The sequence below is a fragment of the Ahaetulla prasina genome, chromosome 7 (genome assembly GCF_028640845.1).
Source record: "Ahaetulla prasina isolate Xishuangbanna chromosome 7, ASM2864084v1, whole genome shotgun sequence".
In the NCBI taxonomy this organism is placed as follows: Eukaryota; Metazoa; Chordata; class Lepidosauria; order Squamata; family Colubridae; genus Ahaetulla; species Ahaetulla prasina.
The window spans coordinates 68,610,100-68,633,313 of record NC_080545.1 but is presented as its reverse complement, the minus strand read 5'-3'; the positions used below and the strand labels follow the sequence as shown (position 1 = coordinate 68,633,313).

Genomic DNA, 23,214 nt, shown 5'->3' with positions numbered 1-23,214 from the left:
GATGACGCACGTTTGGCACCCCTGCTGTACAAGTACAGTAGCCACCATATGATTCTTGCTCTCTGCCTCAAGATTGTCCAATGCACAGCTCTTCCTTTTATAAAGCAAAAAAAAAGTCAATCTTTTAAAAATGTCCTCAGATACATTCCCATCAGAAATTATCAGATTCTGGTGAACATAATTAGCCTGTGTTAACTGCAATCTCCACTGATGGGCACAGATGAAATCAATAATAAAATTGATAAAACCATTATATTTTGTATCTGTGGTGTTTGTTTCTTTATTTTGAGATGTCTTGGCAGGAAGTGGACACAAAGCATTATGGTATAGGGAATAAAAAGTAGAAAATCACAAAATTCTTAGGACTTTTAATTTTTTTTACAAGTAGAATAATACATCAAAAGTGAGCTGCTGGACCAAAACAAAAAGTACGCCAATGAGAAAAACATCCCTTATTCCCACCCATTTACTGTTGTGGTATTAAGTCAGTCTTTTAACAAGTGACAGACATGTGAATAAATAGTCACTTAGTCATAATAGTCACTAAGTCTGTAATTTTACTGAAGAAGCATTCATCAAAAATAAGTGCCATCTAAAATCTTCCGATTCTCTCTTTCATTGTCCGATAACAACAGTCACCACTGTTTGCTTAACAATTTGTATGACAAGTGAAAAACTGCAGTTTTGACTGGAAGCAGCCTCCCAGTGGATGACAGAAACATATATAAAATATTTTGATCTATTCTAAGAGTTGTACTGTTCTAATTCTAAAAAGCAGCAGCACATAAATGGTAAAAACACAGATGCTATTTTCCAGAGATGAAATATGTGGAAATCTTTTCCTTTTTTTTGTCAAGGCATTGTAAACCCAGCGATTCATTTGAACCCTTTTGTTTCTGGATCAAATTTTTGAAAAGACTTCCTTCCATTACTCATTGAAACAAGTCGTTCCTACTTTTTAGGATTCATACAATATTCCTGGAAGATTAAATATATTCTATAGATACCTGCCACAAGAGGATCAAAACTGTACTAATAAGATATTCTTCACATTCACTTACGTCAGCAGAAAAAGGGTGAAGGAGTTATATCCTTGGTGTGTGTGTGTGTGTGTGTGTGTGTGTGTGTGTGTGTGTGTGGAGTGAGAACTATTGGTCTACTTGACCTGTGCTTGGATTGTCATGTTTGATGCTTATGTTGAAAGACTTGGCTATTGCCCCTTTCAGTTCTGCAGTTCTCTGCTTGTCAATCATCTCCATCTCTCGGAGCTTCTGCAAAGAGCAGAGAAAGGAGACATAGTAAGAATTCAATGAATTTTAATTTTCTTACAAGATAATATACAAGTCTTACTCCAGATGAAGATGTATTGCCATCTCCTGTATAATATTTTTTAAAGGTTCTTTTTCACTTTAGATACCCACATACCCTTCTGCTAAATCTTTCCCTACTTTCTCATAAAATCATGAGCATATCCAATTTTCATATTGAAAAAAGACTGCATTTAAGCCTATAAAGGTCAGAATTACCAGGTACCTGTGATATTTCAGTTTGGATAATTCCTTGATACGCTTTGCTCTGTCCCAAAGCTTCCATTTCTGACAGGAAATTTTGTCGATCTTGAATTTCATTCAGCACTGAGCATAAAGACAAAAGAAGCAATGTGGAATGAAAGACTAAAGGGCAGGAACATAGTTGTTCTTCTGATATTTAAACCATTAATTCCCCATTTATTTTATTTAAAAGACTTCTGTAGCAGCTCATCTTATGGGCCATAACCTTGGGAGGCTCACAACAACAGCAACATGAAAACAACATTGGAACATATGCTACATTAATTCCCTGTATGCTACGTAAACCTGTTAATGACCATGGCTTCCTCGGGAAAAATAGATGAAATGTGTTTTACAGTCATGGGAGAAAGAACACCCTCTGAGTTCTATGGTTTTACATATCAACAGTAAAAATCATTTGGTCCTTAGCAATTTTTAAAAGTAGATAAATACAACCAAAGATGAACAACAACAACACACTACATATTACACCATGTCATCATTTATTTTACAAAAAGAAAGCCAAAATGGAGCAGCTATATGTGAAAAACTAGGTTCACCTTTATTGCATTCATAAATATGAAGAGGCTAAGTAGCACCCAGATGCTGCTAATCAAGTGCCCTTGATCAATTGATCATCGCAAATGTGACTATCTCTATAAATGCTGGAATTTTAGGTGCTTGGTGGTTTCTAGCACTGAGGTATGTGTTAACACAATGCCAAAGAGAAAAGACATCAACAATGAGTTTAGAGAAGCAATCGTTGCTGCCCATCAATCTAGGAAGGATTATAAAGCCATTTCCAAATAATTAAAAGTCCATTATTCTACAGTGAGAAGATTATTCGCAAGTGGAAAACATTTAAGACAGTTGCAAATTCTCCTAAGAGTAGATGTCCCAGTAAATTCACCCCAAGTTCAGACTGTGCAATGCTCAGAGAAATTGCAAATAAATAAATAAAAAAAACAACAACCAAGAGTTACATCTCAGACTCTGCAAGGTCTCAGACAGCATGTTAAATGTGGAAGTGCAAGACAGTACAATTAGAAAAGAAAAAAAAAACAGAATAAGTATGATTTCTTTGGAAGAGTTGCTAGGAGAAAGCCTCTTCTCTCTTTAAAAAAACCCACCCTGACAGCACAGCTTAGGTTTGCAAAGTTGTATTTGAATAAATCACAAGACTTCTAGAACAGGCCTGTCAAACTGGCAGCCTGGGAGCTGGATATGTCACACGCAGGCCACGCCCACCCCAGCTCTGCAAAGACAAAAAGCATCGTGTTATGTCAGGAACCAGCCCATGATGCAATCAAGTTTGACACCCTTGTTCTAGAACATTGGGCAGATGAGATCAAAGTGAAGATATTTGGCTATAACGCACAGTGTTTGGCAATTACCAAATACAGCATATCAGCACAAACTTCTCATGTCAACTGTCAAGCACAGTGGTGGAGGGTTGATTTGGGTTTGTTTTGCAACCACAGAACCTAGGCACCTTGCAGTCATTCAGTCGACCATAAACTCCTCTGTATATCAAAGTATTCTAGAGTCAAATGTGAGGCCATCTGTCTTAACAGCTAAAGCTTAGCCGACACTGACTGATACAACAGGATAATGATCCTAACCACACCAGCACATCTACAACAGAAGGGCTGAAAAATTAAAAGAATCAAGGTGTTGCAATGGCCCAGTAAAAGTCCAGGCCTCAACCAGATTGAAATGCTGTAGTGGGACCTCAAGAGAACTGTACATAAACAAAATGTCCAGAAACCTCAATGAACTGAAGCAATGTTTTAAAGAAGAGTGGACCAAAATTTCTCCACAATGATATTGAGAGACTGATAAAACCATTCCTGCTAACAGTGGTTCTAAAAGCTATTGAATCATAAGTTTTTCACATATGCTTTCTCTATTTTGGCTTTCTTTTCTGTAAAGGAAATGACATGGTGTAATATGTCATGTGTTGTTCATCTGTGATTGTATTTACCTACTTTTAAGAACAGCTAAGAACCAAATGAATTTTTCTATGTTCTGATGTTCATAGAGTCAACTTGCTTTTTTACATGACTATAGGTTTAATAAGGTTATCATATACAAAAAGGAAGTCTTTCATAGAACATAGTAATAATGCCCGGGAGGTTGGTTGATCTAAAACATCCACAAGATCCATGCCACTGAATACTAATTCTGGGGAACAAAAGCAAACAATGTAAGAGAAATATTCGGGACAGTAGACAAACTGGCTCTCTGCAATACAGCCTTTATGTTTTAAGCTAGGTATAATTATAACTCAGTTTCTTGATAACAGACAAATTGATTATGCATGCTATGATGTGATGGATTATGGTTTATTGAATCAAATGTTAAATGTTTTGCCCAACACTGAGCCATAAATCATGGTTTATAAATCATAGTGGCTGTTATTATGGGGGGGGGGACATCTTAAAAGTCTATTGTGTGACTACCCTGCTCTTGATTAGTTTTGCCTTGCATGTGCTCTGCTGAAACTGATGTATAGAAATCTCTTGTTTATTGTTAACCTGAAATACTGTTGCATCAAATCGTTTGGTGTCATCTTGGTTGGTAGTCTATAATACTATGCCAAAATAATGATCCTGCTGTACTGCATTAGTGGGATACAAGTAGTGTTACTGTGCTTCATCCTGGAAGTATGACCAATCTTTTGCCAAGACAACTTAGCATGTAAGTCACTGATTTGACAGTGCTCAGAATCTAAAGAGACAAGCAGGAGGGAATAGCTGTTTCCTATCTCTATCAGCTACAAACAGGCAGTATTCATAGAATATGCTTTCATCAGATAAGGTCAATTCTTAGAAGCTATGTTCACACATTCTAGTTGGTATGAATCTAACATCTAACTTGGTTAGAATTAACCTTAATTTTTAGTGATAGCATACTATATGAACATAGCATCTTTGCTTAACTTTCTGGTTCTATATATGATGCCAACTCAGTAAGTGGATTAGCATTATAAATTAATCCTAAACACTATTAGGGATCATCACACAGCCAAATGTTTACATTGGATTTGGTATTTTTTGTCAATTTATTGAATCTTCCCAAGGACCTATTATAGGCAAATTTTTGATGGCGGTGTTGGAGGTACTGTTGCAGGATGTAAGCTGTTCCAAGTAAAGCTGCCTTTTGCAATTGACAGATGGGGATTTTGTCAGTGTTAATGGTATTCAGGTGGTGATCCAGTTGTTTTAGGATTGAACATAACGTGCCTATTGGTGCTATCTTTGCTTTCTTTTGCCACAGTCCTTCTATTTGCAATTCTTTGTATTATGTTTTTATTCCAGAGGTATATGTAGGTATAAATATCTGAGTTCCTGAACTACAACAAACCTTTTATTCTAGGGCAATGTATTGTATGAACCCTGCCAGTGTGTGTCAGATCACTGCTTTTAGCTAAGTGGGGGGGGGGTCCACTTACATTCATCGAATCGGTCCACCTCTGGTACTGTTTCTTCTACCTTGACTGGTTTCTTTTGAGTTTTTGTCTCTATTTTGTCCTTTCCTGTTGCTAAGATGTTTTGCAGTCTTTCTTTCTCCTTCTCCAGGTCTCCTGTAGATACAAAAGAAATATTATTACTGTTTATAAAAATATTGATCAGAATTCCTGGAGGGGATAGCATACATTGTCGTTGTCCCCCCACCTCACAGTTGGGAAGGACCATGAACTTGTTTGAATTTGGATTGCTGACGCTTGATGCTCAGCAGTTCATGGTTTGATTCAAATCTTTTTGAATCAAAAATACATTTATGTATTTTAGGAAAACTATTCTTTTTGATCAACCTCATCCTAAACTACTAAATAGTAAATAAAAAGTACCATACAATACAAAACATAAAGGACAGACTATGCTCAAAGAAGACAACTTTAAAATGTCTAAGCAAGTGAAAATAAATGAACTCTGATACTCAAATGGCAGCAGTTGAGACTGCTAATGGAGAGAATTCTAGGGATAGTATTTCCCCACACAAGACATTCCCTTGGTTATCATTTTCTCTTTCTCAGGCATTTTGTCTTTGAAGTGTTGCACTAATCTGGCAGATCACTTAGAACAGGGGTGTCAAACTCGCATTGTCACGGGGCCATCACATGACATATTGTAACTTTTTTCCCCTTCACTAAAATGGGCTTGGGCGTGGCCAGCACATGATGCATCTGGCCCATGAGTTTGACACCCCAGACTTAGAACATTAATCCTTTCAGCAGGTAGTCCTTGTTTAACTACTGGAACTGGGACCAACAGTCAATAAGCAAAATGGTAGCTAAGTGAAAAAAATATGTGATTGTGCTTACACCTTTAGAAGAGCTTTCCTTTACAGCATCAAAAGGATATGACCCCAAACAATCAGGTGATCTCAAACAGCAGGGAAGGTTTCTCGAACTTGACTCACAAGGAAGCCAAGTAAAAGGGCAAATCTTATGGCTCCTTTTTACCATTTTGGAAGTTCACTCAAATACTGGGATAATTTAGTAAGGGAATTAGAGAATTCATGTTTGGAGAGGAAGAGATTATAAGAAGCAAGCAGCAGGGGTGGGTTCTAAATTTTTTTACTACCGGTTCTGTGGGTATGGCTTATTTGTGGGCGTGGCTTGATGGTCATGTGACACTGGACATGGCTTGGCAGTCATGTGACTGGGTGAGAGTGGCTTGGCAGTCGTGGCCAATAACAATAAATAATAAAAATAATGTATACAAAACAATAATAGGTACCAAAAACGAACTTTCACACTTTACACACACACAACACAACACAACACAATACAACTGATTCACGCACAATGTAAAAACAGCTGCACTTCACCCAAAATGGCCCCTGCAACAAGCAGGAACTTCACACAGCCACAAAAAGCTCAAAACCCAACTTTCACACTTTACACACACACAGCATAACACAACTGACTCACTCACACACACAAAATACCACATACAGCTTTGTGAGATTTTGTGTGTTTGTGTAGTTAGAGTGAAACACTACAGAAACACACCAAATCTCAGAAAGTTACACAAATATTTTATTTTATTATTTTATTTTATTTATATTTTTTAGATCAGAGGTCTCCAACCTTAGTAACTTTATGGACTTCAACTCCCAGAGTTCCTCAGAAAGCTGGCTGAGGAACTCTGGGAGTTTAAGTCCACAACCTTAAAGTTACTAAGGTTGGAGACCCCTGTTTTAGATAAAAGCAGCTAAATTTAAAACTTCCTTAACTTTTAATTGCTGTCTAAAAACCCAATTCCTTAAAAAAAACCCAATTAACTATTTTTTAATAGTTTAGTTACCCAACTGAGGCAGGCAGATTGAGTTGCTCACCAATGAGATGGATTGCAGGCAGGCAGAATCAATTGCTAGCTGATGCAACTGATTGCAGAAGCCATGGTTTTGCGAGCCCGAAAAGAGCAGTAATTAGGTAAGTGGGGCAGGGGGCAATTGGGTGGGCATGGAGGGGGCTGTTGTAAGAGGTTGTAAAAAAGTGATTTTAAAAGCCTGTGATAATCAGGAAAGTCATCTGAGATCACCAGAGGGAAAAAAAAGATTTTAAAAGGCTCCTCTGACGATCCCAGCTGAAGTTGCCTGAAGCAGCCCAGAACCTCTTAAAAGGATTTTTTCTACAAGCTCTTTGGCTGAAGAGCTTGTAGAAAACATGTTTTTAAAAGGTTCTGATAATCAGGCAATTCAGCTGGGATCACCAGAGGAGTCTTTTAAAACCTTTTGTTTTTACAATCTCTTTGGCCAAGGGAACCGGTTCGGGGGCGTGGCCAGCTGGGGATTGTTACCGGTTCCGCCAACTTGGCCAGATTTTTGCCAGCGCTTCTTAAGAACCAGTCAGAACTGATAGCAACCTACCACTGGTAAGCAGGCATACAATGTGGAATACAGATTCCCAGCTGTTTGCCTAGCATACTTAAGAGCGCTGAGCCACTTAGGGGACAAAAAACAACAACAACACTTCAGTGAGACATTGATTATAGTCTGGTCAATTTCAGGCAGCAACTGTGCAGATCCATGATTCTAATCAAGTAATTAAGATCACAAGAGTGGTTAAATCATGGTTAGCACTTTTCAATGACACTCTGCACTGAAGAGAGAAGCAGCTCAGGAAGAGATAGCTTGTTTAGGCAATCCTTCTGCACTGTGAATGAGGTAGAGAGAAAAAAAGCAGGCCAGGCAATGCACAACACGTACTGTGTTTTAATGGTGAACACATGACCAAGAGAAGCTTTGAAAGCCATAAACATGGTCACTGGTTGCAAAGTTATATTTTCATAGGTTACAAAGTTACATTTGCATCAGGGATGAAATGTAAAATTTGTTACTACCAGTTCTGTGGGCGTGGCTTGATGGGGTGACTGGGTGGGCGTGGTCAACTTTTTTCTTTTTTCTTTTACTTTTAAAAGCATTTTTTCTACAACCTCTTTGGCCAAAGAGGTTGTTAAAAAATGCTTTTAAAAGCGTGTAATGATCAGGCAACTCAGCTGGGATTGCAAGAGGAAAAAAACCTTTTAAAGAGTTCTGACGATCCCAGCTGAGTTGCCTGATCGCCAGAACTTTTAAAAACATTCTTTCTACAACCTCTTTGGCCAAAGAGGTTGTTAAAAAAATGCTTTTAAAAGCCTGTGATGATCAGGCAATTCACCTGGGATCACCAGAGGAGCCTTTTAAAAGCTGAAGAGGTTGTAAAAAAAATCCTTTTAAAGGGTTCTGACAATCCCAGCTGAGCCGTGGGATCATCGGAGGCTTTTTTTCTTTTAAAAGCATTTTTTCAGCCGAAGAAAAAAATGCTTTTAAAAGAAAAAAAAAAACCCTCTGATGATTGTGCGGCTCAGCTGGGGCGGGGGGGAGGAGGGATTTTTGCTACCAGTTCTCTAAATCACCCGCTGCCATTGCTACCGGATCAGACGATCCAGTCCGAACCAGGATTATTTCACCCCTGATTTGCATCACTGTTGTAACTACAAGTGGTTGCTGCCTCGGTAGTACAGTAGCTGAACAAAGATTACTTGTAAATAATGATGAGTATAATCATTGTTATTTATCTCTCCATTCCTTCATTTATCATTTGTAAATGTTTCTTGCTTACGAGTGGCTTGAGGCTTGAATTTTTCTCTAATATATGCATTTCCTGCACGACAGATCTCGGCAGGCCGAAGGTGAGGTCTGCCAAAGGGACTGGTGGTCAAAATAATCTTTGGTGGTACAGGCTTCGGAAACTCTGGTTCTCTGCTGGATGTTGGATAACAGTGTATGGGGAAAGCATCACCGCCTAAGAAAGAAGGGCAGAGATTGGTCAGAAAGGAATTAAATGTGAGGCCGATGGCATGCATGTACCATTTTAAGTATACATGGCAAGAGTCTCCTTTCAGCCAAGCTCGGTCTCTGGCAGCTTCTTAGAGACCTCCACGTAATATTCTTGGCAGTGTCTAGATTTGACCCCAAGGTTAAATTGCTAGGTATAAATATAGCAATAGCAATAGCACTTAGATTTATATACCGCTTCATTGCACTTTTACAGACCTCTCTAAGCAGTTTACAGAGTCAGCCTCTTGCCCCCAACAATCTGGGTCCTCATTTTACCCACCTCGGAAGGATGGAAGGCTGAGTCAACCTCGAGCTGGTGAGATTTGAACTGCCGAACTGCTGCTAGCAGTCAGCTGAAGTAGCCTGCAGTATTGCACTCTAACCATTGCTCCACCTCGGCTCTTGTGTTTCTATTTAATATGTGTTCCAATTTAATATTTCAGGAGGGATTCTGTAAATTGGCTTGCTTATAAACACATAAAAGAAAATGTATAATAGGAATTATTCATGTTTTAATATGAATTCAGAATTGTTTAAAGCTAAAATAGTCTTTCAACCTACCTTTATAGTACTGAAAATCCCAAACTTTTACAGATTTCTTATCATCCTAGAGAGTTGGATAAACTAGAGTTTATTAAGAAGTATTCATCATCTGTCATTTACAGTTTTCCACTAATGTTTTGTTCACTTCCTGAGTTTATATAAATTTCCTTTGCAAAGCGGTGGTTTGTTTCTTTAGCTGGAGAAAGTCACAGGTCTGAATTAAATTAGAAATCTGAAAGCCAGAACTAATAGCAGCTAAATTTTAAAAGAAAGCTAAATTTTAGGCATACTTACGTTTCATGCAATTTACAAGATGGCGTTGCTGGAAACAAGTAAGCTTAGATTCTTGCATCATCACTGAAAGAGAAAAATTATCTATACAGATCAGCAATACCACTACCTTTGCAGAAAGAGATTTAACCCAAACAGTACCTACATACAAAAAGGAATGCCAAATATTGAGCACAGATATGGCCCAAATGCTAAAAGGCTACAGTCCAATCTATCTGTAGCAGCCTTTTCCAATGAGATATCTTCCTGCTCTCTTTGATATAAATATAATTGAAAGGCATCCAGTTGTAGAATGTTAAGTGTAATTGTAGTGTAATTTAAAACCCTTTTTCAGAATATCTAATTGCAAAAATGGGTTTTCACCCCAAAATTATTATTTTAATTATTGTGGATATTCTGGAATACAGAAATCCAAAGTGATTTTTTTCCTGGATTTTTTACTTTAAACAAGTAGTATTCAAAAGGCTGGGGTGTTGTTGTTTTTTTGTATGTACCTGTTTTCAGTTTATAACTTTATTGGCTTGATCAGATCTTGTGATTAGCTGCTTAGGTACGCAAGAATTTATACCTCATATTAAGGAACAAATTCAACACAGGCATTTTCCTAGTCACTGAAATTATCAAAGACTAGGGATCCTTAACTTACATCCTCAATTTGCACAAAAAGTAATTTAATAGTAGTAATTTAAAATGCAGCAAGATAATAACCAGGAGTGGGGAGCATTACTTCCTGGGATACTTTTCTATTCTGCTTGCTGATTACCTTTTAACAACTCTTGCGTTTCCTGGCTATATTCCTTCACAGTGGGAGCATGCCAAAATCCACTTCCTTTTATCACAGGCCTGATCCTCTCTTGAGAAGCCATTGTAATCTCTGAAAGAAACTGATAAAGAGATCTACAGTTATTAAGATCACATCTCACACATATTCTGTGTTTATTTTTTCTACTGATTCTTTCACCAATGTTCATTTGCCTTATTTCATTTATTAAATTTTTATGCTGCCCATGTCAATGCAATGTTACTGAATTTAGGACCCTTTCCCACATTTATCACTATTGCAGCATCCCCATTGTCACATGATCAAAATTTAGATGCTTGGCAAGTACCATAACTCATATTTATGACGGTTGCAGTGTCCCAGGGTCAGGTAATCACCTTTTGCGACCTGATAAGCAAAGTCAACGGGGAAACCAGATTCACTTAGGAACCATGTTACTAACAACTGCAGTGATTCATTTTATTTTATTTTTTTATTTATTTTGTCACAACGGTATATATAAGCATAAGCATGAAAGTAACTATATAATATATAAGCATATATATATAAGCATAAGCATGCAATAACTATATTAATTGGATATAATGAAAGAAAACAGTAGGACAGGAACAGTAGGCACGTTTGTGCTCTTATGCACGTCCCTTTCGGACCTCTTAGGAATGGGGTGAGGTCTATCTACGGGACCGCCTACTGCTACCGAATACCTCCCACCGACCCGTGCGCTCTCACAGAGAGGGACTCCTCAGGGTGCCGTCGGCGCGTCAGTGTCGTCTGGCGACGCCCAGGGGAAAGGCCTTCTCTGTGGGGGCTCCCGCCCTTTGGAACGAACTCCCCCCGGGACTCCGTCAACTTCCGGACCTCCGAACCTTTCGTCGCGAGCTTAAAACGCATTTATTCATCTGCGCAGGACTGGGTTAGTTTTTTAAATTTATGGGTTTTAATTGGGTTTTTATTATTTATTCTAAATTTTTAATTCCGGCCCAATTGAATAAGTTTTTTAATTGTATTTTAATTGTGTTTATATTGTAACATTATTGTGTATTTTATTTGGCTGTGAACCGCCCTGAGTCCTTCGGGAGAAGGGCGGTATAGAAATTTAAATAATAAATAAATAATAAATAAATAGTAGACAGTTTTTGGGTAAAGCTTTGGGGATTTTGAGAAGAGACCACAGAGTCAGGTAGTGTGTTCCAAGCATTAACAACTCTGTTACAGAAGTCATATTTTCTGCAATCAAGATTGAAGCGGTTAACATTTCCGGACACGTTCAATTGTATTGATGTCTGAAATGTGGTATGAGTTCCAGACAGGCGAGCTGTATTCACTTAACAACTGTGGCAAAAAAGATCATAAAATGAGGCAAAACTCACTTAACCACTGTCTCGCTTAACAACAGAAATTTTGGTCTCATTTGTGGTCCTAAATTATGGATTACCTGTAGACCAATCGTATATTCATTTGTGAAATAGGTATGGGCTGCATGTAGAAAACCTAAAACTGGACTTTTTAAAGCAAAAACTGGAGATATTTGTGCTACATCACAACCATTGCACCCGGCATCTTATCGCAGCCTAATCATAACTTTGACATCACGGTGCAATTTAAGATAGCAGAGATGCATCTAAAACGGACGCGTGAAACCGTGACCTTTCCCGGCTTGCAGGCACCCATCTCAGCTATTCCCACAGTAGCCGATTTTCCGACCGATCACGGCTCCCTTTTCTGGAGGGATAACAAATACGGGGTGAGAAGCCAGAGAGGTTTGCAAAAAGAAAAGTCTTCCCCCGTCCTCCCCCCCCCCGCTCTTTTCTTACCCGAATTGGCGGCTCCCGTCACCATGACAACCACCTCCGGCGCTCGCTTCCGCCAACGTCAACTCTGACCCCGGAAGTGTTCGCACTGTGCTTGCTCGTCGAAGGGAAGCGCGTGGATTTGTTTGCTTCCTTGGCGGTGGAGATCTTCTCGGGACTCCTCGCGACTCCCGTCAGGCCGCTCGGTTTGTGGTGGGAATTGATATCGTTGAGGGTCTGTACTGAACGAGGGAAGGCCTCAACATGTCGGACAACGAGGATAAGTAAGCGCGCGAATAAGAAATGCATCTTCTAACCGCTTGCCCCAGTTTGGCGTCTCGTGAGTATTGGGGCTAAATTCTCTTTTCCGGAGCCGGTCCAGGGTGGAGGGAAGGCTCGCTTAGCCAGCCCGCCGTCAGTTGGGAAAAGAGCCTCCTGGAACTGCTTTAAACCGAGCGGTGAGACGCTGCCCTGGATTCAACTTCAATTCGTGACTTAAAGAAGAATGTGAATTTTCAGCTATTATTTTTTCCCACTGTATTGCTATGATTTAATATTAACACTGTTGTAAGTGTTGGAGGTATCCCACTTTCACTGTTAAACCAGTCGCAAAGTGATGATGAGCTGGGTCTCATGGTTAGGGAGAAATTTGAAGCCAAGTCCCACTTAGGCTTACTCAGATAATTGTACCACACTGATTTTTTCCCCAAAAATATTTTTAACTGGCATGGCCTAATTCCTTCTCTGCTCATCGCTGAAACTGGAGAGTAATTACAGTGTCTCCCACCCATATATAAATTTGGATCTGACTAAAACTCTGTCTAGTCTAGCATGCTTTATTCCGAGAGGTTAAATGACTCACACTTTTAGTATGTGCTCTTCAGGATGTAGCAGTTGAAATACAGTTAATGTCAGGAATCCTTTGTTTTATAATTTCATTTGTTCTTCTTTAGTGTTAATCACCGGTCAAAGAGGAATTGGGATACAATTAGCCACATCAGACTTTAAAAATATATATACTGATATGTGTATTTTAATTAAGTGTATACTTTTGGTCAAGCAGTTTATCCTGACCTGATGGACAGAATTTGAGAATAGAATGCATTTTTTACATAATGTTAAATAGCAACAGACATGCCAATGGGTTCCCTAACTCATGTATGATTTGACCCTAAATTCCTTAGAACTTAGAAGGAAGCAGTACATGGTAGTAATCTCTGAAGTTGCAAATTTGGAAAGCCTAATATTTAGCTGTTGTTTAGTCACATTCAGGGAACAGAATTGCTATAGATTCCAAATTCATGCCTATTGGTTTAGTGACCTTTAAAAGATCAAGAATGTTTCTTTTTTCTGGCTTGCGCCACAGAATTTGAAAGAAGAGCAAGTTAATTTTCTCCAGCCTAAAGACAGACCTATTTCTTTTCTGGCTTCTCTGTGATCCCTTCACAGCCTGATCTATAAACCTGGGATATCCTAGTGATCTTCCTCTCACATATGAATCAAGTCCAGTCCTATGTTGTTTTTGTCAAGATAGCTAATTTAGGTGTTGACAGCAGCTGTGACATTTAGCTTGCGGTGCTTGTGGAAACATACTTTAGGGTTTTGCTAGAGAATTGCCCATAAAATATTAATACATTTCTCCTATTAGTTTTGATGGAGATGATTTTGATGATGTGGAAGAAGATGAAGGACTTGATGATCTAGAAAATGTTGAGGAGGTAAGTGATTTTAGCTTGTGATATGCTAAAACAGCCTTAAATTTGGTGAGTGATTTTGAAATAGGAAGATGTATACTTTATGAGTGAAATAGCTTCTAGATCAGTGGTGGGTTGCCCCCGGTTCAGACCGGTTCTATAGAACCGGTAGTAAAACCGATGGGAGGCTCCGCCCACTGACCCTAACATCATCAAAAGCGATCTGTGCATGCACAGAAGTTTCTGCGCATGCAAAGAAGAGCATTCATGCTGCGAACCGGTAGTAAAAGTAAGTAGAACCCACCCCTGTTCTAGATGAGTTAGATTTCAACTTCTGTCATTCTTAGCTGGCAAAATGAATACTTTTGGAAGGCTGTATTTATGTATTATTAGGGTATAAAGCAATAGTGGGTTGCCCCCAGTTCTATAGAACCGGTAGTAAAACCGATGGGAGGCTCCGCCCACTGATCCTAACATCATCAAAAGCGATCTGTGCATGCACAGAAGTTTCTCCGCATGCACAGAAGAGCATCCATGCTGCGAACCGGTAGTAAAAGTAAGTAGAACCCACCCCTGTTCTAGATGAGTTAGATTTCAATTTCTGTCATTCTTAGCTGGCAAAATGAATACTTTTGGAAGGCTGTATTTATGTATTATTAGGGTATAAAGCAATAGTGGGTTGCCCCCAGTTCTATAGAACTGGTAGTAAAACCATCGGGAGGCTCTGCCCACCCGCCACGACGTCATCATGGGTGATCTGCGTGTGTGCAGAAGTGCAAGCACACAAGCGAAGCACGCGCGCAGTCTCCCGTTGCGAACTGGTAGTAAAGGTAAGTAGAACCAACCCCTGGAATATAGAGGTGATTTTATGGAACTTACAAAAGGGCCACTTAAGAGGAGAAAGAAGGATCAAACTATTAAAGAGGGACTTTGCGAAAAAGTTACACCAATCCTCAGAGGGAAGCATGAGAAACAAACTCCCCATGATTTTGTTTAGTATAAGATGGGATAGAGAGAAACTTGGATAAATTTTCAAGAATTACATCAGTCCTTTGAGGTAGGCCAGGTCAAGAAACTGGATTCTAGGAATTTTATCATAGTAAGACAAAATAATAGAATCTTGAACTTTTTTGTGTAGTGCTCTCTTACGTATCTCAAAGTCTGTTCTCTATTGTTTTACACAAATTATACGTTTTGTTTCTTTGACTAGAAGCTAAGGACAGTGAATAGGATATAAATTTATACTGGTAACCTAGATCTGTAAAGTCCCAATGCTTAAGTGGTATAAAATGTGAACTTTAGAAAATGGGTTAAAATACATGAATTCATAAGTTAGTGTCTGTTTTACATTTTATCATCATGTATTAGGCACGTTTACTAAGAGCATTCTTGACATAGAACCTTATTTAATATTTTCCATTCATATTCTCAGTTTTAAATGCATGACTGCTCAGATGACAGGGCATACAGCTGTGTGTGTTTACATTTGCTTTGTATTATTCCATAGGAGGGTCAGGAAAATGTGGAAATCTTGCCATCTGGAGAGCGACAACAAGCAAATCAGAAGCGGATCACTACTCCTTACATGACCAAATATGAGAGGGCCAGAGTTCTTGGTACCCGTGCCCTACAGATAGCGTAAATATAGATATACATTTATTTAGTTATTTGTCTTTTTATACCAATTATTGTCTGAGGGCATTTCCAGCTTTCCGCTGTATGTCTCCAATGTATAATTCTACTTTGCCATAGTTATAGCTCTTTGGCAGAGCATGTATTTAAATTATTAATGAGATACCATTAAAAATAGGACATTTATTCTAAATATTATGTACATGGCTTTCAGAGTTCATACAGAGAAATATATGAATAATGGGAGGAGAAGGCTGCTAGCAGAATATTCTATCCCTCATTCAAGAATTGGGCAGTAAGAATGGTAGAGAAGGGACAACTTTAAGATCATCATCTTTTAACGACCCCATAATCCCTTGCAGGGTGGAGTCTGGGCAACTGAATGGAGCTAGCCGAGTATTGACTGGCTAGATGCCCTTCCTGTTTTGGTTCTGAGTTTTGGTTCAGCAGATTTTTTTTTTTAATTTGAATTTATATCCCGCCCTTCTCCGAAGACTCAGGGCGGCTTACACTGTGTTAAGAAATAGTCTTCATCCATTTGTATATTATATACAAAGTCAACTTTATTGCCCCCAACAATCTGGGTCCTCATTTTACCTACCTTATAAAGGATGGAAGGCTGAGTCAACCTTGGGCCTAGTGGGACTTGAACTTGCAGTAATTGCAAGCAGCTGTGTTAATAACAGACTGCTTTAGTCTATTGAGCCACCAGAGGATATATTCTTTGTGTGCCCAGAAAGAGAAATACCTGCCTCTATCTAGGATTGAACTCACAGCCTCCTGATTGTGAGGTGAGAGCTCCACCCCTAGGCCACCATACCACTTCTAAGGGACACCTTTAAGATGAGCAACTGAAAACAGGTCCATAAATAAGGTTGCATTTTTGGGGGTTACACAATGTCCTTCAGATTAAATCTTTTCCTCATTTTGAAGGTGCTAGACAGGAAAATTTTACTTTTCTTTGTGGAAAACAAAATATTTAGAAGAATTAGCCACTAAAGATAGATAGATGTTTCATTATCCAGTATGTTCCCAATATTGCTCCTTGAAGGAATATAGTCCTCTTGAGCTTATTTGAAGGATCTTACTGGAGGTTTAACAAGCCAAAACTTTACAGGTTGTCCTCATTTATCAACTGCAAAATCAGTGACCAATCAAAATTATGATGGCACTGAAAAAGTAGATTTATGATCAGTTCTCAAACTTATGTCACAGCGTCCCTGTGATCAAGTGATTGCAGTTTAGATGCTTAGCAACCAGTTTGCATTTATGATAGTCATCATCTTCTGGCCACATTTGCTACCTTCATAGCTGGCTTCCAATAACATCAGAGAAGCTGACAGTAAGTTGCAAATTACAGTCATGTAACATCTCACTTAATGGCCATGGGTGATTTGTTTAATGATCATATCCAGAACTGATGTAACTCTGTATGGTCACATGAAGTTTCACTTTACAATTATGTCACTTAATGATGTGGCTGGTCCCAATTTTTGTCAGTAAGTGAGAACTAGTGGCTGGTTATTCTTTATTTCAGTAGAAATCACATGGTAGACAGTTACTTTGATAAGCCAATGGAGATTGGTTTGCTAGACGTGAATAACAATAATGTCCATGTGTGAGAATTTAGTCTCTCCTACTTTTATTTTTGTATTTTATTTTGTTTTATGCCCAAAATAGCAACCCCATCTCCCCCCCCCTTCTGTATCCAATTTACAAGTATAATTCATTTGGACATTTTATTATTGAAGTATATCCAACAAATATCAAAGAGCCAGTTTGTAGTTAAGGTACCAGGAGAGAAATTGGGCCACTTTCTCTCAGCCCTAGGAAGGAGGCAGTGGCAAACTACTTTTGAAAATCCTTGCCAAGAAGGCTGACTCAAAGGTACACAGACCCCCAGCTCTAAAATGAAAATCTTTAAAATGTCAGAAAGCAGAGATTATAGTATAGGTTCTCAAGAGTAAAAATTCTAGGCAAATTACAAGTTTGACAGGAAACCAAATGGTATATCTTATTCTCATCTAACTTGGTAACTTTTAATATCCACTGTTTACTCCAATTGCAGTAAAAGTTCTTAAATCTTTTCCCCCCTCAGGATGTGTGCCCCAGTAATGGTAGAGCTTGAAGGAGAAAGAGATCCCTTGCTGATTGCGATGAAAGAACTGAAGTAAGTTGAGAAGTTTTATCCATGTGCAGGTGTGCATAAACTGTTCCCTCTCTAATTAGATTTGGACATTCTGCTTTAAGGCAGGAGGGGTTGTATGGTGAACATGCTAGTTTCACTCTTCCTGTTCTTCTAGTTGTCCTTAAGATCAAGAGAATTTTCTGCAGCCTGAAATCTTGCCTACATGTATTGGTTCCACATACAATTTAAAATCATGATTTTTAGGACATGATGAGAGTAAGCTCTATATATAGTAAATATTTATTGCTACATATGTTTGTCTTCCAACTTACGACAAAAAGGCAATTGGGGGAAGGAGACAGCTAGTTAATTTTATGCACATATAAAATATCTGAATTAATTTCTGTTGTCCAACAAGAAACACTCACATAGGATGTTCCATTTTGTAGGTACCTTTATTTTTCTAAGTAAAGGTAATAGTATTGTTTTGAATAGGAACAAAATACTAATTATAAAAATAATAACAGTATTTTTATAATTTATTTTTGTCACATTTTCAGTACCATAATTTTCCCAAGTGTATTTATTAAAAGCATTAAAATAGTTTATGATTTAGTCCCTGCCATCTTTGTTTTTTTCCATAGAAGTATGGTCACAGTAGATGATTTCCCTTTTCTTAGCATTGAAACGTTTCAGACTGTTATTTTGAGATTCGGGGTTTAAATAGATAATAATTTGGTTTCTCCTTTTTTTAATAAGCGTCACTGGTTAGAAAGCTCTAATGTCTGATTTTATATTATGTAGAAACTGAAAAAGTGACACTAAGCTGTACTGTTACAATGTGCTTGAGATTCATTAGTTCCCATTATAAAAAGAAATACAAAAGACTACTTTTTTCTTTCTTTATATTTGGCTCACATTGTGCACATTATGCAAGAGTTTTACATTATTTAATAGAAAAAAGTTTGTAAACCCAAACATTAGTATAACTAATTGTTTTAATGTTTACTTGAACTATGTAAAGCTGTAACTGGTACCCCAATACAAAATCAAAATGTGAGAATTTCCCTGAAAAATTCTATTCTGATTATGGCCCCAGGACCATTCTGTTGAACTCCTGTAACTTTAAAAAAATATTTTTCTCTTACTTTGCAAGATTATAAGCCTGATGTCCTGGAAAAATTCCAGGCTGGCTAATTACATTGTTGACCTAAAAAGTCTTATTTAGATTAAACTGGATTTAAATTTCTTTCCTTTAGGTTCCAAGTTTGCAAAAAAATTTTAATAGTTTAAAACTCAGAACATTTCTTTGGTTTATGGCATTACACTATATGAAGACTATATACACAATTATACAGTATGTATTAGAAAGGGTCATTTATGTGATCCCAGTTTGGTCATTCTATAGTGCAGTTGTCTCCCTGTCTCTTAGGAAAGTTCTTTGGAAAATTAAGATTCAGAAGTCCTACATTCAGGTTATTTCTTGCTTATTTTTAAGACATGGGAAGGAACAGTTAATGATTTTCTGTGGGTGAATTTTTAGATTTGGGTTTGGAAGCTTTCATATATTTTATTATAGTAGTGGAGTCTTGCTGAATACCAACGATTTAATGTCCTTGACTATGAATGTCTCTTTCTCTCCTCCAGAGCTCGGAAGATTCCTATTATTATCCGCAGGTACCTGCCAGATGGAAGTTATGAAGACTGGGGTGTAGATGAACTAATTATCACAGATTAAATCTCTTCCATGCGCCAACTCCAACTTTTATGGAAATATATATATTGTGTAAATAAATACCAAATCCCCCTATAAGTGTCTTGGATGTTTCCTTTTTACATAAAATAATGCTAAAGAAAACCAGCAGTCTGCCAGTCTTGTTCTCTTTCTTTCTCTCTTTTTAGTGCTTTTATAGCTCAGCCTTCCATTGTCTTAAAGACCCATTAGGTTTAATTCTGTTGTTGTTTTTGCCGAGCCAAGCAAGGTATTAGAATAGAATAGAATAGAATAGAATAGAATAGAATAGAATAGAATAGAATAGAATAGAATAGAATAGAATAGAATTTTTATTGGCCAAGTGTGATTGGACACACAAGGAAATTGTCTTGGTGCATATGCTCTCAGTGTACATAAAAGAAAAGATACGTTCATCAAGGTACAACATTTACAACACAATTGATGGTCAATATATCAATATAAATCATAAGGATTGCCAGCAACAAGTTATAGTCATACAGTCATAAGTGGAAAGAGATTGGTGATGGGAATATTTGCTGCCTTTCAAATGCTATAAATGCAAACTAGAAAGGTGGCGAAGGAGAAGCTTCCTCAGTGTTGTATCTAATCATCATGTTATGCGCAAGTGATTTTAAAGTGATCCTGCAGCTGCCAAACTTCCAGATGCCCTTTAAAGACAACTGAAAGACCCCTTTGCCTTCAACCTACGCTTTTTTCCAGGGGCCTGTAGTAGAGGAGGCATTTCTGTTGCTTGCTACCAAACAGACATGCCTTTGTGCCCAGGAACAAGTTGCCTTGGAAACCCCCAATTTCCCCTCTGATCAAGGCTGGCTCTCTAGGCTTCTCAGGAGTATCACAGAGCAACTCTCATCAAATCTTCCATTGTTCCTTTTCCTGGCCTGACTTCTTATCAATCAACAGGATCCCCTTACAGTGGGCTGTTCTACAGCAAAAAAGCATAGTTGCCTTGATGAGCTATCTAGCGAGAGTCAGCTTGACATCTGTAATCTATGCTTTATGGTACCTATGCCTCAGTACATTTCTTTCCCACCCTATCTGGCATAGCCTGACTAAGTGCATGCTCATATTGTGAAGAACGACACGATCCCTAAAATGTGAGGAAAATAACTTTTAAACTTGCATAAATAAACTTATTGCAAAATAAACCTCCAAATCCACTGTGTGGCAAAAGAGTATTTTAAAAGTACTTTTGCAATGAGAAAAATTTATGCTTCTAAAGAAATCTTTACTTTCTGTAACAAACTTTTGAGGGGAGCTTTTTAGAACAAATCTATTGTCAGCATTGTTTCTTTAAAAAAATCAGGATATTTTAACATAATCTACAAAGGCTTTGTAAATATGATTTCTGTAAGGTTCCAACCCCCAGTCCAAGTATAAGTCCATGGTCCATTGGGAACTGAGTGATGGGTGAGCAGGCAGAGCTCCGTTTTGTGTTAAGCAGTGGGCACACACGCAAAACCATTCCCTTCCGCACCCTGCTGATGCTGCCAGTCAGCAGAGCCGGAAGAGTTGGGGACCACTGCTATAAGTTAAATGCGTGTAATGTATGTTGACCAAAAAGGTTTGCTTAAGATGCAGATTGCCTTGCTTTTGGCTCTTGATGCAAACTTAATGCATACTTTCTTAGATGTAATTTCTTTGAATGCCACTTCTTTTTAAAAATAAAACACTTGTTTTTTGTATGTAACATTCAATCCTGTACCTTTGTTTCAGATGTGGAGTTTGGGGGGAGAAACTAAAGCTAACCAGACTCTGAAGAAAGATTCCTGCTGGAATAGCCAGATGTGTTCCTACTGTGGCAAAATTCTTTTATAATTCTACTTTATGCCCAGGAGTTACTACTAGAAGGGCACATCAGACTTGTCCCAGATCTGAGATGTTTTTCCAGGGAGCTTGTGAAATTAGGGCAAAGGCTGTAGACAGTCTTAGGGCTTCAAGTTACTTATTCTTCCCTCCCCCCATTTTGTTTATACACAAACACATATATGCAAATTAAATTTATATTTTGAAATAGTTTTTTAAGGGAGTAGTTTCAGAAATAATGTGACACGGAAGTTAACAGAGTGCAACAACTGTCAACAGACAAAGGCACTGAAACCACAAGGAATGTGTTGCGTGCTCACGGCAACTATGCCAATCATAGGTTAATTTGCAGAGTTATAACTTACAAATCTCCTTGGCCTCTCCACTCCCTCTGGCGTTTAATCACGTTTGTGTGATGAAATTTCAGTAATGAAATGTGTCTTTGTGTGATCGTTTTGGCATCCACAATGGAGCGCAGGAGTTGTTTTCCTGGTCCTCTTTTTCAAAAAAAAAAAAAAGCTGCTTTGTTTTAATACTCTCCCTTCCCATCCCCCTTCCTCAAGCCTTGCATCTACATCAGATACAATTAAAAGGATAGCAAAAGGCTTTAGGCCAGCTCCCACCAGACTGGCCGGGGAATGTGCAGTCCCTTTGTGTCCAGCATGGAAGCTGGTAAATGCTGGATCCTACTTTTGTTCTTAAGACAGAAACGGGGCAATTGGCATCAACGCCTGCATTTTATTGGCTAAGAAAGCCCATCACCTCTTCTTAATCAGCTTTCCTTCTGAGGATGTGCATAGGAAGCACTTGAAGTAAGCTGGAAAGATTTACTTTTGTCCCTTGTATGTGGTTTCTTTAGCTGTGGCAAACTCCCTATTGGCAATAGGTCATATATTTCCAGTTTTAACCGTGCTTCCCTAGAGCTATGACAAAAGTTCTTTTGGCTATCCCTCCCAACTTTGCCAGTGAGTTTTCTCATTAGCTTTTTCTTTATTTTCAATGAGCTTCCTCCAAATAGGGCATCCTCCGGATGTGTGAACTCCCAATTCAGAATTTTCAACTAAGGCTATGCCAGCTGAGCAATTTTGGATGCTGACACACCTACTTTGGGGAGGACACAAGGGTGAAAAAGACATCTTTGCCTTTACTTGAATATCCAAAAGGCAGCTGTTTTATTTTGCATCAAAACCCAGAACTCTGGTAGGGTGGTTGTTGTTTTTTCTAAAGGAAATTTGTAAAACGAGAGAAGGCTTTTTGAGTGGTGGTACCCCCTCTTTGGACTACTGCCTCCATAATTTTCAACTTGTGCAAATGCTGGGATCATTTCTCCTTCATGTATAAACTTCATGTATAAAGTTTATGTATAAACTTCATGTATAAACTTCATGTATAAAGTTTAGCTCACAGAATCATCTATTGTAATGTCCTTCCTGTCAAAGACTACTTCAGCTTTAATTGCAATAATACAAGGGCAACAAATAGATTTAAACTTAATGTAAACCGCTTTAATCTAGATTGCAGAAAATACGACTTCTGCAACAGAATCATCAGTGCTTGGAATACTTTACCTGACTCTGTGGTCTCTTCCCATAATCCTAACAGCTTTAACCAAAAACTTTCTACTATTGACCTCACCCCATTCCTAAGAGGACCATAAGGGGCGTGCATAAGCGCACAAACGTGCCTACCGTTCCTGTCCTATTGTTTTTCTTTTCTTCTTCCTATATATGTTTATATGTGTATATACTATATAATCTTTTTGTATGATGTTGTGACAAAATAAATAAATAAATAAATAAATAAAATAAACTTACTGTTTACACAGATGTTTCAAAACTTTAAAATGGAATCCAACGTTCTTGCTTTGGTTTTTTTTTTTACAGTTGTTTCATTATATTTCATTAGTAGTTTTTT

At 38.2% G+C, this 23,214-nt stretch overlaps 2 protein-coding genes across 3 annotated transcripts; one reads left to right on the top strand and one right to left on the bottom strand.

Annotated features, from left to right (window-relative positions):
• Positions 1 to 357: 357 nt before the first annotated feature.
• C7H22orf23 (chromosome 7 C22orf23 homolog) lies at positions 358 to 12,447 on the bottom strand. Of its 2 annotated transcripts, none has more exons than XM_058189865.1 (7): positions 12,312 to 12,447; positions 10,480 to 10,600; positions 9,720 to 9,782; positions 8,665 to 8,847; positions 5,005 to 5,136; positions 1,534 to 1,634; positions 358 to 1,271 (listed from the first exon to the last, which is right to left on the bottom strand). In XM_058189865.1, exons 2-7 carry the CDS (start codon positions 10,580 to 10,582, stop codon positions 1,149 to 1,151), a joined length of 705 nt encoding a protein of 234 aa, XP_058045848.1. In that variant the 5' UTR covers positions 10,583 to 10,600; positions 12,312 to 12,447; the 3' UTR covers positions 358 to 1,148. The 2 variants fall into 2 exon arrangements, with proteins under 2 accessions (XP_058045848.1, XP_058045849.1); XM_058189866.1 differs by lacking the exon at positions 12,312 to 12,447 and adding an exon at positions 11,933 to 12,245.
• On the top strand, positions 12,407 to 23,120 carry POLR2F (RNA polymerase II, I and III subunit F). Its single transcript, XM_058189867.1, has 5 exons — positions 12,407 to 12,571; positions 13,936 to 14,005; positions 15,489 to 15,619; positions 17,712 to 17,783; positions 19,389 to 23,120. Exons 1-5 carry the CDS (start codon positions 12,552 to 12,554, stop codon positions 19,477 to 19,479), a joined length of 384 nt encoding a protein of 127 aa, XP_058045850.1. The 5' UTR covers positions 12,407 to 12,551; the 3' UTR covers positions 19,480 to 23,120.
• Positions 23,121 to 23,214: the final 94 nt, after the last annotated feature.